The sequence below is a fragment of the Eleutherodactylus coqui genome, chromosome 3 (genome assembly GCF_035609145.1).
Source record: "Eleutherodactylus coqui strain aEleCoq1 chromosome 3, aEleCoq1.hap1, whole genome shotgun sequence".
Taxonomy (NCBI): domain Eukaryota; kingdom Metazoa; phylum Chordata; class Amphibia; order Anura; family Eleutherodactylidae; genus Eleutherodactylus; species Eleutherodactylus coqui.
Genome location: NC_089839.1, coordinates 243,700,286 through 243,716,101, shown reverse-complemented (window position 1 = coordinate 243,716,101; position 15,816 = coordinate 243,700,286). Strand labels below are relative to the sequence as shown.

The window sequence follows — 15,816 nt, the reverse complement described above, 5'->3', positions numbered from 1 at the left end:
TATGGCATATCCTGTGGATATTTCATAAAAGTCTTACATGGGAATACCTTTTTAAATTCAGGGCGAGGCTACTAATAATAATGGTAAATATGAGATTCCATGCCTCACTGATGGCTCCCATCATTTAAAGACATATACAATATGATTCTGGGAATTACCACTCCAAATTCCACAGCAACATTAGTGGCCCTACAATCAATCTATGATTATTACAGGTCTAGTAGTTTTCCATTTTAGGTGGAGTACAGCACAGCTTATTTCTTGCTTGGCTTCTTGATATTGCTGTTAAAACATGTATATTCCTCATTTCCGCAGGGATCTGATGGAGAGCCCGGCCCAAGAGGTCAACAGGGAATGTTCGGGCAAAAGGGTGATGAAGGCGCTCGTGGATTCCCAGGTCCTCCTGGTCCAATTGGTCTTCAAGTGAGTAGGATGGCTCCAGACATTTCTATAGTGTTTTTCAAGCACAACAGAATACCATGTCCATTCTTGGATTTATATATTAACTCCTTGTGATGCATTCCCCATAAACCCTTTACCCTATCCACTGGCCTCAATTATTTTGTTCACAGTTCTTAAGTTGTAATGCAATAATTATGACATCTTATAGGAAACTTTTTAAAAGAAAATATTTAAAGGGGCTGTAACAGGATCACAAGTTACCCCTTTCCTGTGGATAGGTGATAACTTGCCGATCGGTGAGGGTCTCCTGCAAATTGCGAGAACAGGGGCCTCATGTTTACATCTGCCTGTCACTGTGGGGTCACTTCCTTCCTTGCAGTGACGTCAAAATTAATGGAGAGCTGACCAAGCATGCAGATTTGGCATGCCATTCATTTCAATGGGGCTAATGGAAATACCCATGGACTAATGGAAATACCTACGTCGATAGTCCCATTGAAAGTAAATGGAGCCTCAGCGTGCCTGTGTGACTAGTGCTCTATTCAGTCTCCTCCTCACTGCAGGGCTTGCAATAAGCCTACAGTGAGAAGGACGGGTGATGGGGGTTGACGGTGGTGAGACCCCCTTCGATCAGCAAGTTATCGCCTATCCTGCAACTCTTTTTATATTTAAAAGCCACACATTGCTACTTTTCTGAACATTTTAGGCAAAAAAAGCATAAAGACAAAGACAGTTTATATAAGGAAAATACATGGCAGAAAAATAGAGACTTTGCACTAAATTAATGACTCAGAATGGAGTCAGAAACAGGAATCGAAAAAACACATCTGTTTAAAGAATCTGAGTTTTGCAAATGTTCCCTGTGGCTTCTATCTAGTGTAGCCCTGCACACAATACAGAGGACGTCTCCTCTACTGTACTGGCATAGAAGGCATGCCCTCCTAGTGCCCAGGCAATCTGTTCTGTGAACACAGAGCACCATGTATGTTTATGTATATATTCATTAGCAGTGAATGTGTGCTGGCATTTCTGGCATCTGATGAAGATATTACAGGGACGCAGGAGGTGCCCCATGGCCTTAGCAGATGAAATGTGTGCATGACAAAATGGCACAGCCCAGATCTGTGGGTATCAGTCTGGCTGAGCCTCAGTCAGCAGTCCTGGCAGACTGAATAAATGGGCCATCAGCTCAGTAATCAGTACTATGCCAGCTGGCAGGGATTATTCATGTGCCACTGTGCTCCAAGCAGAGAGTTACTGATGTTACAAATCCAGCAGAAGAAACGTGCAGAAGATACCTCGCCTATCAGTGGCTCATTTATCAGAGAGGTGTGCTGCGCAGAGATGTGCTCTCTAAGATGATCAGTATGAAGAACACAATACGCTTCTGCAATGCTCTTTGAAATTAGAAATAAATATGCAATTCCATATATATAGTTATATATGCTGCTCTCTGCTCAGGAATAGATGTAATGCACACAATGCACTGTATATATAGGATCATAGGCAAGGAGGAGCTGATAGGGCAAGTACCCTATTCTGTCTTGGCCAGGTTATTTAGATGCAAGATATACTCCTTTGTAGGTATTAAATATTCCTTTTTTAGTTATAGGTAGCATTAGTTTATTCTTCAACTAATACAATATACATATATAGTTAAGCACACTCCCTTAGGGCAAAAACACATGGGTGTATGCGTAACTACACTCACTGCTACGGAGCGCAGTTGCCCATGAAGCAGTTTTTTGTTTTTTTTCGGGCCATTCAAACTTCGCACCATAGCGTGCGAGTTTGAAAAAAAAAACAACGGAAAGATAGGTATTGCATGTAGTATTAACTATGTGCGAGAAAGATAGAGCAAGTCCAGAGGTTCAGTGCAGTTCCGGCATGTGCTTGGATGTTCGTACAGCATCACTTTCTGGCTACGGGACTCATAAATCCCACCTAGAGGAACTGATCCCTGTGATTGGTCTTTCGACCACTGCTTGATGAACCAATGCGATGGCTTTGATTTGCCTTGACTCAGCCAATTCATAAATCCTGCCTCTACAACATGATGGTTGTTGAATGGTTCTTCCACTGCTGCTCAGCCAATCAATGCAGTGCTGGATGAACCAATCACAGCCATTGCACTAATTCATCCAGCGCTGCATTGGTTGGCTGGGCAGCGGTCAAAGAACCAATCATACCCATCGCTTCCTGGAGGCGGGATTTAGGAATCCTGTAACCAGGAAGTGATGTTGTATGAGCGGCCGGGGACTGCGGGAAGCGCATCAGAGCTGTGGAGAGCAGCGAGAGAGACCTGGACCGTGCCTGCTAGGTAAGTATAATAAGACCTACCCCTAGCACCTTTTTTGGTTCAAAAATCAACATAAGACAGGGTCTTATTTTTGGGGAAACACGGTAATTATGTTCTCCCAACAAAGTGTATTCTGCCTCTTGCCTCTTGATAATGCCTAGGCAGAGGGTCCTGGGCAACTGTCCCTTATATAATCCTGCTCTTCTTTCAGCCACTGCCGAACGCTGCTCCACCTGATTGAAGTCTGGTTAAAAATAAATCAGATTTATTTTCTGAACAGCTTCCAAATTTGAAATAAGCAGCAACAAAGGCATCTGGCAGCCACTCATCTGCCCCTGCCTCCATATAATTAACATGGAGAAATTGGAAATCATAATAATCTGTCAGTTGTCTGGCCGCAGGCATCTTTTTATGTCAACCGATAGACTTGCTGTACTTTTTACAATATTTCCTAAAAATAGTGAAAAGCAAAATACCTTTTGACTCTATTTCTCCGTGCGTACTATATCTCCCGAAGCTTAGAGAAATTTCATCATCTTTTTGGTAAATAGATCACTGAATTGTGCAAAAGCATCAAAAACTATTAGGCAATGATACTTGGTTCTTCTTTCCTTCTCCGTATATTGTCTCTTTTTTTAAGCACATCTTACAAATGTAATTTTAACTCTATGATGAAGATAAACTTCACTCTCCACACAATGCAGATTTACATTTCTACAGTAAATATAATATCTTACTGGTAGATGCGGAGGGAGAATGAATGATGTGCCTTTCCGGATTGCCAGTAGCTGCTTCACATATCATCAGTCTGGCCCAGCAGGACATAAATTATTAACCATGCTCGCACTACAACTGCTGTGTACAGTTTTCATCATCTGTTTACAGCCGCCAACATCCCGCGGCCAACATGGCATTTGTATCCCTTAGTAGAACTAGAGCTGAAGGATTGATAGCTAAATGTTACAGAAGTGCTCTGCATGCAGCCGCCACTTCAGACCCAGTTGGTAAAAAGACCTACATGTCACCCAAGTTGGGGCTTCTTCAGACGACCATATTTGCACGTGTAACATATATGCGTGCAATGCGAAGAGAATAGAACCCATTGATGTCGATTGGGTTCGTTCTCACAAGCGTGTTTTGCATACACATTTAATGTGCTTGCAAATAATAGGCCCTGCTCTATTTTCCTACCTATATGCGCACCAATGGCTCCATAGAAGTATATAGTTGTTGCGCAAATATGCACTCAATATGCACCCAAATGCGCAATTCGTGAAAAAAAAAGAATACATCTAGGCATCATTAGGCTAAAATACCCTTTTAAATAATGGAAGGGATGTGCCACACGCATGTGAACTGGCCCTATGTGCGCAAAAAATACAGTACTAAGCACTGATATGTGTGCACACCTACCTCATCGAACCTTATTCACTGCGCAAATACCTCGCATTGAAACATGCGTAACTGCACATACGGCTGCCTGAAGCCGCCCTGAGGGCTTATTCAGATGACCGTATGCTCAAAAATGCTTGCTGCAGCGTATTTGCGCATGTAAGGGCGCCCACCCACTGGCGTTTGCGTTTCCCGCGATTTTTTCGCGCGTTTTTTGCGGCGTTTTTCGCGGCTTTTCCGTTAATTTCCATTGACATTCATGGGTGCATTAGGAGAAAAATAAGGACACATATGCAACTGACAGTTCCTATATTAAAAACGCAAACGCAACGCAAAAAAAACGCCAGTGGACAGGAACACATGTTATCTCTATGCCTGTGCAGGAAAAACACAAAACGCAAAACGCAGGTAAAAAAACGCCAGTGGGTGGGCGCCCTTAGGTTGATGAGGTTGATTTTCATGTGTTTCTGCGCATAGTACTCTACTTTCTGCGCACATGAGGCCAGTTCACATGTGGGCGAGACACACGACTTCCAAGATTTAAAAGGCTATTTACCTTAATGAGGTTCAGATGTGTTCTTTTCCCCACATTTTGCTCAGTGTTTCACCCTTCCCCTTACATATTTGCGCACCTTTCATAGACTTCTATGGGGCCTTCGCTGTGCAAAACGTTGAAAGATAGAGCAGGTCCTACTTTTTTCCACATGCGCAAAACACGTTCACGAGAATGAACTCAAACACCCGCACAAGCACAGACGTGTGAAGAAGCCCTAAACCTGTATATTTAATGCACTAGTTATGCCATACTTCTTGAGGTTGTATACATATACACACACGTTATATATATTATATATATAGCAATATCTAATATGACTGGGCATCGTGACAATGCGATTAACAGCATTGTAGTACATGGTCGTCGAGCTACCTTAACACGTTACATATCAAGTTAACATGTGCTACATCTCTACATATAGATAGATAGATAGATAGATAGATAGATAGATAGATATAGATAGATATGAGATAGATAGATAGATAGATAGATAGATATGAGATAGATAGATAGATAGATAGATAGATAGATAGATAGATAGATAGATATAGATATATCTATATATATATATATATATAAAACACATTGCATACACCAACATATCCTTGCTACCCTTTCCTTTTGATTTGACGCACCCCAATATTCCAAGACCGGTGACATGAGTTGGCTAGTTTTGAAAGGCCTTGATTTAGTGATACTCTGTTGGAGGATATTTATGCTGGTTGCAGTAATGTATTGAGACTATCTGACCAGAGATGTATATCTATAACTCTCCATACTATGTATTAAAACTTATTATTACTTTAGGGTCCTATATGTGACTTTCCTACATAAATTCATATTTTGTAAGTCTGCATACTCAACTTGACTTCATGTGTAGTCCGCTCCTTGATTTGCCTTCTTAGAAACTCAAGGTTTCCTGCTATGACCAAGTTGTTTTTTCAACTGTTAAAAATCAACAACTTTCATATATAATAAGCGTCGTATTAAATGAATATCAAGCTGAAACACCTTCATACATCAACGAAGACACTACATTTATGAAAAAGATATATACAAATATTTATTAAAGAAGTCAATTCTGCTTGAATAACAGTGTTAATCTATTACTTATTTCAGGGTCTTCCTGGACCTCCAGGCGAAAAGGGAGAAAACGGTGATGTTGGTCCAATGGTAAGTACAATGTTATATAATAGAGACATGCAATATATATACATATCTACCCACCAATCCTGTGCTGTCAGGTGAAGGGCACAAGCAAATTGGATGTGTGAGCATTAGGTATAAAGGCGAGTACCACACAGACATATTGTAGTGCAGACACCATTAGAATGCCATGAGGTGTAGATTTAACAGACTTTCAACAGGAAATGGTAGTTGGTTGTCACATGAGCAGCCAATCAGTATGGGACATTAAAGCACTTTTGGACCCTCCAAAGGCCACTGTAGGTAATGTTATTCAGAAATGGAAAGCATCCTGGTGTGTGTGCAGTGCAGCCACATTCAGTGAGACCTTGTAAACTGACAGAACATGGCCAACAAAGCCTTGTATGAGCGGTGAAGGCATTATGGATATTGTCTGCCATAACACTCATTCAGGAAGTCTCACAGGTCATTGGAACATCCATTAGCATCATAACTATTCATAGACATGCGAGTGGTTACCATGGATGAATGTCTGCACACTAGCTTGACATCACAGCAGTGCATGCACAGGGGTGCTTGGAGCATCGTTCTTGGGACTGTAAATGTATGGATGCAAGTTTTGTGAACAGCTGAAACACACCATCTTCTGATTGGATGCCGGCACTTGGGTGTGGTGGTTGCCTTGAGAGTGGTTTCTACACAACTGCATTGTCTAAACAGTGAAGTATGGAGAAGGTTCTGCTATGTTTCGTGTATGTTTCAGCTAGGAAGGACTAGGGCCATTAGTTATAGTGAAGTCCACCCCCAACGCCCTCTCTACCAACATGACCAAGCACAGTTTCATACAGCAGGCAGTGTTGAGACTTGGTTTGAGGAGCAGAACATCTGCAAACGTCATTGGCTAGTCTAAAGTCTGGATCTCAATCCACTGAGCATCTTTGGGATGACTTAGAATGCCGTATCCATACACGCCCAACACACCTATCATCCCCTGCATCAATATCTGAAGCTCTCCTTAAGAAATTGGGAAAACTCTCTCCATACATCTATCGGCATATGATGGAAAGCATGCCAAGGAGGATTACTGTAGTCATTGAGGCCAAAGTCGGCCCAACAATGTATTGAAAAATGTAAATAAAATCGAATTTCATCAGTTTCTATGTGTGTCACAATACTTTTGTTAACATAGTGTAGATCGACTCTGTCATCAATAGAATTAATGTTCTGATTCTTTTAAATAGGGTCCACCTGGTCCTCCTGGTCCCAGAGGTCCTCAAGGTCCTAATGGTGCAGATGTAAGTATTCGGTATTGCATACAGTAAAACTAGAAAGAACATTTTCATTATTATTTATTTATATGACTTTCAATTTTCCTGCAGGGTCCACAAGGTCCACCTGGGTCTATTGGCTCTGTTGGCGGTGTTGGTGAGAAGGTAGGTGAAAAAAAAAATGTCTTCCTACCTCCTTTTTAAGTATGCTATAGAAAGATTTCCTTCATATAAATGAGATGTGGCAAAGTGATGTAAATCTTTAGGTAGTGAGGACAGTAACAGATAATGTGACTAGTTCTCCTGGCTATCCCTAGTACTAGCCCACCACATACACAAATACAAATCATTTTTAATGTCTACAGACTGATTAGCAATGGGCAAATCTAACACTTTGTTCGGACATTCAACGGGTTGTCACACTAAATGAAATACTTAGAAGTAACAATTTTACCAGTGCTGGTCTGACCCCTGGTGTTCTCACAAATCATAAGAACAGTGGTCCTGAAGCTCCCTGAATGCACGGAGGGTATGGCCAGATATAGCCCACTAAAATAAATGGAGAGGTGATGTGCATGTGTAACCACCACTATTCATTCAGGGACTTTCACTATGCCATTTCTTGACATCAGCGGAGGTCCCAGTAATTAGACCCCCATTGATCAGAAAGTTACTCCTATCCTGTTGACAGGGAAAAACAATTTCATAGGACAACATCTTTAAGCGAAGGTGATTATTGGCTCAGTGCACGCTTTCATAGATCACTCTTTATGTGCAGCCTAAGAGCTTAAACAGACAAACACGTTGGTGGAGGTTTTTTCACACCCGTAAAATGCAATGAAGGAAAGCCATTTCATTCTTCGAGCACGTTTCTCCCATGCAATTCCTACATGTGAGAAAAAATAGGCCTTGCCCTATCTTTCAGATTTTTTTTTTCCACGTGCGCAATAATGCTGGGTTTGAACAATTAAAAAAAAGGAAGACTTGTAACTTGTGCAAATACCCTCTTTTACGGAGAGTGTATTTGCATACACATTCATCTATTTAAAGGGGTATGCCAGGGAAATCAGGGTAGGTCATCAATAGTTGATCGGCCAGAATCTGTTGCTTAGGACCCCAACTGATCAGCTGAGCAGGCGCATGCTGCCAGTGCCGCAATAACACAGAGTTTGGAGCGAAAGCCTCCATGTCGACTTCCTTATAGTGGCCCGCGCTTGTAATTGCAGGCACGGCTCCCATTGATTTCAATGATAGCCGTGCCTGCAGTTACAAGTGCTGGCCACTGCACAGAGGTTGGCGCCGTGGCTTCTGCTCCAACCTATGTGTTATTGCGGCGCTGACAGCTTGTGCTGGCTCAGCTGATCAGTTGGGGTCCTAAGCAACGGACTTCGTCCGATTAACTATTGATGACCTATCCTAATGATAGGTCATCCATAGTATTTCCCTGGAAAAACCCCTCTAAGCCCTAAGTATATCTACTTGCTTGAATCTGTGCTTAGTGCATTTAAAGCCCACAGTAGTAAATTTGATAACATCCACTACTGAAGGAAATAATGTCCAAATGACTGTTCCAGCGCCATGCCCAGAAAGCTGTAGACTAAACTAGTTCTTAGAAGTTTATTCTCGAAGGAAACATCATTGCAAAAACATAAGGAAGTATGTAAATATGCCGAGTTTAAAATAGACATTAGGATTATTACGAGACTGCATTATAAAAGAAAACCATTTTTCGTGCTTTTCTGTACCTTGTGATATGGAAACATTGTGTCTCCAGAGCTTTTCCCCACTTCTCCAGAGTTCCCCATACATTAAAAGGATTCTGCCTGCAGTGTTTGCATACAGACTTATTGTATAATAATAGCTGTCATCTTAAATCAGACAAATGCAGGCTTGTATTGCTAAGGAAGTGCACCGTCCTACCAGGCAGATGCTCTGCGGGTTTACCATCTCCAAGCAGAAATATTTTTATGGATTGTTTTCGTAAAGACTAGAATCAACCCAGTGATGAAATCTTTTTTTTTTTTTTGCATTTTCTGTGCAGCCTTTATAATCTCCGAAGCATTATAATGCATGCTCACGTCAGCTACAATTCTGAAATGTTGAGCTATCGGGACAGCGGTGCACAGTTTTGTTATTGTATTAAATGATGAGAGCATTTCTGCATTGCTAGAATTTTATATCTTCTGATATTTTTACATACCGTATTATTAGACATTTCATTTTAACCCTTCATTGGGAAGACTTCAGCTTCTATATTGTGACCTATGATACTAAGCATATCAGACGGCTAATATAGCTACACAGCTGATTTTCTCTATTATCTATCTGCAAACACCAAGATATGAGCATATTGCAGATAGAAAAAGGCCGATCAGTGGAAAGCCGACATATTGCAAACATTTCCATCATTAAGGCATAACTCTTTCTTATGCTTCAGTATCCTAGGTCCATCTAAACAATGGCACCTTCAAAGTGATATGTAGACTGTAAATGACCGCATTCTGTTGGATGTATTTACTTCATTCAGACATTAAGTCTCTAGACTGTGTAAGTAATACACCGAAGAAACAGATAACCATGTAAATCAAACTAAAAATATTATCAAAAAGGTTCACCTTGGACTGATACAGTGCCATTTTTATTTAGAGCCCATTCAGATGGGTATATTTTCGGTTCATGCTCTGTCCGTGTAATCTACAGAAAGCACACTGACCCATAATAACCCATTAAGCTATTGCAACCAGCCAGACCATGGAGTGGTTGGCAGCGTATATGGTGGTTATCAAAGTAGCCTAGCTGACTGCCTCCAGATGGATAGCGGTATGCAACTAATAAATAATAAATTTAATTTTTAGCTTTTGGTGCTACCTGTGGAGTCGGGCAGGGTAAGATGGTAATTTGTCAAGTTCATGATGCCAGTCCGTATGCAGGCTGAGACCCATGCTGGACAAAATAATAATACAAAAATGGGAAAATTAAAATAAAACTTTTCCTTTTCCCTGAAGTGTAAGGTGGTACCTCAGCGCAGATGTTTGGTGGTGGGAACAGACTCTAGGAGGCAGGATAAACAGTGAAAGCATAGATTCATTTATTTTCCATAAGTGAAGGTTCTTCAATACTTCATATACATAGCATTAACTGATATCTTGAGGTACAGTTTCTTTTTGCAATACAGTCATATTCATTAGTAAGTAGGCAGGCATTAAGTGCAGAAATCACTGCTGGGCTCTTTCATAGTAACAAGTATGGGAATCCTTTCTGTCCTCTGTGATTAGCCCTTCTGCTTTTCTTTATCTATTCTGTCTTCTAGTTCCTTAGGTATGAAGTTGTGCTTTTAGTTAGTTATTGTAACTTTTAGGCCATTCCTTGTGCTTTTAGTCTGTTCCTTTTCTCTATATTTCTTCTCTTATTGACAGGCCTGCTTTCTATAACTTCTCTGATCTTTATGCAAATCAGATATAACTTTTGTGCTCACACTTTCCTTCTTCCCACCTTACTAGCTTTCTCCATCTCTCTAGACTGATTTCATCTTCAGACTAATCTTACTCCTTTCAACTCCTCTCCCTCTTTCCTCTTATACTAGCCTGTCTCAACCAACCCTTGAGTGGATCTCCCAATCCTAGGTCAGCTATCTAGCAACTGGCTAACTGACCAATGGGGATAGAATAGGGTTTCTTAATAATAATGTGAGTGTCCAAACAACCAAACTTTACATTCTTAAAGTTACACATACATTTAAAGAGATAACCACATTATTATTGTGGAGTGTACACTCCTGTACATTACACTATTTAGGGCGCCCACCCACTGGCGATTTTTTTTTCTTTGCGTTTTGCGTTTTTTCTCAAGAGCAATTAGAATTGAATGTACTCCTGTCCACTGGCGTTTTTTTTTGCGTTGCGTTGCGATTTTTAACATAGGAACTGTCAGTTGCATATGTGTCCTTATTTTTCTCCTAATGCACCCATGAAAGTCAATGGAAATTAATGGAAAACGCCGCGAAAACGCGGCAAAAAACGCAGCGGAAAACGAAAACGCCAGTGGGTGGGCGCCCTTACATGAGTGTTTTCTTTCCCACAGACCAATGATCCGTGCGATAAAAATCATTGCATGTCTTTTTCTGATCCATTTCTATGGATGAGAAGATTGCATGCAATGTGTGTGGTCTGTAAAATTCTAGATAAAATTCATGTAACACGCTATAGATGAAGAATGTAGAATAATAATAGCTTAATTATGTATTAAAGAATTGAATAAATATGAGGCATATAAATGATAGTCACAATAATGTTAATTATATGAGCATGGACAGACAGTTGTTTGCTAAATATGTCAATATATTTAATGGGTCTTTAACAGCTGAGAACAAGTCCAATAAGAAACACAGACTCGAGGATAAATATGACATATAATATAATACAGATAATCCTAAAGTTTATGTCTGAAATAACAGACTTCTGGAAGCTCCATTTACTGCAAGTCCTTTTAAGAAAGTTGAATAACTTAACTGATCAACTAAATTATCACTTAAAAGTAACCGAGCATGTGCCTCCTATCCTGCACTGTTTAAATATACCCAAGTTAGGCAAACTATGGTGTCTAGCTGTAGAGCATTAATTTTGTCACTGACACATGAATGGTTCAAGGATGGGCAGATGTCCCACCCATAGTTAAAATCAGTGAGACATTTACATATATGTGTCCTTAAAGCATACCGGAGTTTTCAACGCATTTTCTAAAAGTAAAACAAGCTCTCCTTATCCTCTCATTTCCTACTGTTTGCACCATATTAAATGTCTATAAGTTCTAATTTTCAGGTGGCCATTCTGGTTTTCTGTTGTTCTGCTGTTTACATTCCACTTTCAGGGAAGGGACATGTAGCAAGCCTAGTATTCTGACAGTAGTTCACTGTCCTGCACTTCCTTGCCCGTATTTCCCATGCTGCATTGCACTGTCTGTGGTCCAATAATCAGGGAGTCAGTATCTGAATGCCCACCATAAGGCTGGCTGCACATGGCCAGATTTGTATTGCAGAATCCAGAGCAGGCGTTTGCCTCCGGATTCCGCAGCAAATACCTTCCATAGCATGCAATGGAAAAGCATGCTCTATTTTAGTATGGATTCCACTTGGATGGCTTCCATCAAATTCAATGAAAGCTGTCCGATCCACGGCCCTTCCACAATGACATGGCAGAAAGGTTGCAACTACCTGCATCATCACCTAGCGGCGGTGAGGGAAAAACAGGAATTAAAAAAAAAAAAACTGTACTGCACATGTCTGACAGCTCATTGTGCGGACCATCCGTAGTACAGAAAAGAAGAAGACCCGGTTGTGTGTAGCCAGCCTAAGTGTGATTCAGGCATTCAGAGACATTCTGGCCAAATGGTTAGTAAACCCACTATAACTTGTGCACATACCCACATGCTGTAACAGCAGGAGAGGCAGAGACTGTGGAAATCATTATCAGTGTTTGCAGATCTGTCAGTCTGCAGCCTGTAAGTGCAGGGGAACTGCTGTGAAGATAGCCCCTCCCCCTGGAAATGTCAGTGTGGCCTTTTTACTAAGAAAGCTCTGTACTAGAGATGAGCGAACACCAAAATGTTCGGGTGTTCGTTATTCGTAACGAACTTCCCGTGATGCTCGAGGGTTCGTTTCGAACAACGAACCCCATTGAAGTCAATGGGCGACCAGAACATTTTTGTATTTCGCCGATGCTCGCTAAGGTTTTCATGTGTGAAAATCTGGGCAATTCAGGAAAGTGATGGGAATGACACAGTGACGGATAGGGCAGGCGAGGGGCTACATGTTGGGCTGCATCTCAAGTTCCCAGGTCCCACTATTAAGCCACAATACCGGCAAGAGTGGGCCCCCCCCCCCTCCCAACAACTTTTACTTCTGAAAAGCCCTCATTAGCATGGCATACCTTTGCTAAGCACCACACTACCTCCAACAAAGCACAATCACTGCCTGCATGACACTCCACTGACACTTCTCCTGGGTTACATGCTGCCCAACCGCCCCCCCTCCCCCCCACAGCGCACACCAAAGTGTCCCTGCGCAGCCTTCAGCTGCCCTCATGCCACACCACGCTCATGTCTATTTAGAATTGCGTCTGCCATGACGAGGGACCGCAGGCACACACTGCAGAGGTTGGCACGGCTAGGCAGCGACCCTCTTTAAAAGTGGCGGAGCGATAGCCCACAATGCTGTACAGAAGCAATGAGAAATAGAATCCTGTGCCACCGCCATCAGGAGCTGCACACGTGGGCATAGCAATGGGGAACCTATGTGCCACACACTATTCATTCTGTCAAGGTGTCTGCATGCCCCAGTCAGACCGGGCTTTTTAATTCATAGACACAGGCAGGTACAACTCCCTATTGTGAAGTCCCTGTCGACCCACAGCATGGGTGGCTCCCTGGAACCCACCGGCGGTACACAGAAATATCCCATTGCATTGCCCAACACAGCTGAGGTAGTAATGTCGTGCTTAATGCAGGTGGGCTTCGGCCCACACTGCATGCCCCAGTCTGACTGGGGTTCTTTATAAGTGTACAGATGTAGTAAAAACTCCGTGTGCACCTACAGCATGGGTGGGTGCCAGGAAGCCACCGGCGGTACATAGAAATATCCCATTGCATTGCCCAACACAGCTGAGGTAGTAATGTTGTGCTTAACCCTTTCCAATCCAATTTGTATATGGTTTTCCTAGGGGGCTTACTCTTTTTCTGCTGTTATACAACGGCGCTATATGCTGGCTAAAGCCAGTACTGCATGAGCTGACACGTAGGATAGGCTCCGACAGCAGAGAGGCTGGCAATATACAGTAAGAGAACCCCGACGGACGTCTACCAACAACGGAGCTGTACAGCCTTAAACCCTAATGTCTTCACAGGTCACACAGTGGACTGGAAAGGGTTAATGCAGGTGGGTTTCGGCCCACACTGCATGCCCCAGTCAGACTGGGGTTCTTTACAAGTGGACACATGTAGGTTTAACTCCCTGTGGACCCACTGCCTGGGTGGGTGCCAGGAAGCCACCGGCGGTACATAGAAATATCCCATTGCATTGCCCAACACAGCTGAGGTAGTAATGTCGTGCGTAATACAGGTGGGCTTCGGCCCACACTGCATGCCCCAGTCAGACGGGTTCTTTAGAAGTGTACAGATGTATTAAAAACTCAGTGTGCACCTACAGCATGGGTGGCTCCCTGGAACCCACCGGCGGTACACAAAAATATCCCATTGCATTGCCCAACACAGCTGAGGTAGTAATGTCGTGCGTAATACAGGTGGGCTTCGGCCCACACTGCATGCCCCAGTCAGACTGGGGTTCTTTACAAGTGGACACATGTAGGTTTAACTCCCTGTGGACCCACTGCCTGGGTGGGTGCCAGGAAGCCACCGGCGGTACATAGAAATATCCCATTGCATTGCCCAACACAGCTGAGGTAGTAATGTCGTGCGTAATACAGGTGGGCTTCGGCCCACACTGCATGCCCCAGTCAGACGGGTTCTTTAGAAGTGTACAGATGTATTAAAAACTCAGTGTGCACCTACAGCATGGGTGGCTCCCTGGAACCCACCGGCGGTACACAAAAATATCCCATTGCATTGCCCAACACAGCTGAGGTAACGTCAGCTGTAATGCAGGTGGGCTAAAAATTAATTTGATTACACTGTAGGCGAGGGCCCACAAAAATTGCTGTATCAACAGTACTAATGTACATCCCAAAAATTGGCCATGGCCAGCCAAGAGGGCAGGTGAAACCCATTAATCGCTTTGGTTAATGTGGCTTAAGTGGTAACTAGGCCTGGAGGCAGCCCAGTGTAACGAAAAATTGGTTCAAGTTAAAGTTCCAATGCTTTTAAGCGCATTGAAACTTATAAAAATTGTTCTGAAAAATTATTTGAGTGAGCCTTGTGGCCCTAAGAAAAATTGCCCGTTCAGCGTGATTACGTGAGGTTTCAGGAGGAGGAGCAGGAGGAGGAGGAGGAGGAATATTAGACACAGATTGATGAAGCAGAAATGTCCCCGTTTTGGATGGTGAGAGAGAACGTAGCTTCCATCCGCGGGTGCAGCCTACGTATTGCTTACGTATCGCTGCTGTCCGCTGGTGGAGAACAGAAGTCTGGGGAAATCCAGCCTTTGTTCATCTTGATGAGTGTTAGCCTGTCGGCACTGTCGGTTGACAAGCGGCTACGCTTATCTGTGATGATTCCCCCAGCCGCACTAAACACCCTCTCCGACAACACGCTAGCCGCAGGACAAGCAAGCACCTCAAGGGCATACAGGGCTAGTTCAGGCCACGTGTCCAGCTTCGACACCCAGTAGTTGTAGGGGGCAGAGGCGTCACCAAGGATGGTCGTGCGATCCGCTACGTACTCCCTCACCATCCTTTTGCAGTGCTCCCGCCGACTCAGCCGTGACTGGGGAGCGGTGACACAGTCTTGGTGGGGAGCCATAAAGCTGGCCAGGCCCTTAAAGACTGTTGCACTGCCTGGGATGTACATGCTGCTCGATCTACGCACATCCCCTGCAACATGGCCCTCGGAACTGCGCCTTCTGCCACTAGCGCTGTCGGCTGGGAATTTTACCATCAGCTTGTCCGCAAGGGTCCTGTGGTATAGCAACACTCTCGAACCCCTTTCCTCTTCGGGAATCAGAGTGGGCAGATTCTCCTTATACCGTGGATCGAGCAGTGTGTACACCCTGTAATCCGTAGTGGCCAGAATGCGTGCAACGCGAGGGT

General features: G+C 43.1%; 1 protein-coding gene across 5 annotated transcripts in view; it reads left to right on the top strand.

Moving 5' to 3' along the window:
* Positions 1 to 15,816, top strand: part of COL11A1 (collagen type XI alpha 1 chain) — a 229,080-nt gene that overhangs the window by 183,585 nt on the left and 29,679 nt on the right. For all 5 annotated transcript variants that reach the window (XM_066597204.1, XM_066597201.1, XM_066597205.1 and 2 more), the window contains 4 exons: positions 316 to 423; positions 5,769 to 5,822; positions 7,037 to 7,090; positions 7,175 to 7,228. In XM_066597204.1, coding sequence (XP_066453301.1) covers positions 316 to 423; positions 5,769 to 5,822; positions 7,037 to 7,090; positions 7,175 to 7,228 — 270 coding nt within the window. The remainder of the gene's footprint in view (positions 1 to 315; positions 424 to 5,768; positions 5,823 to 7,036; positions 7,091 to 7,174; positions 7,229 to 15,816) is intronic.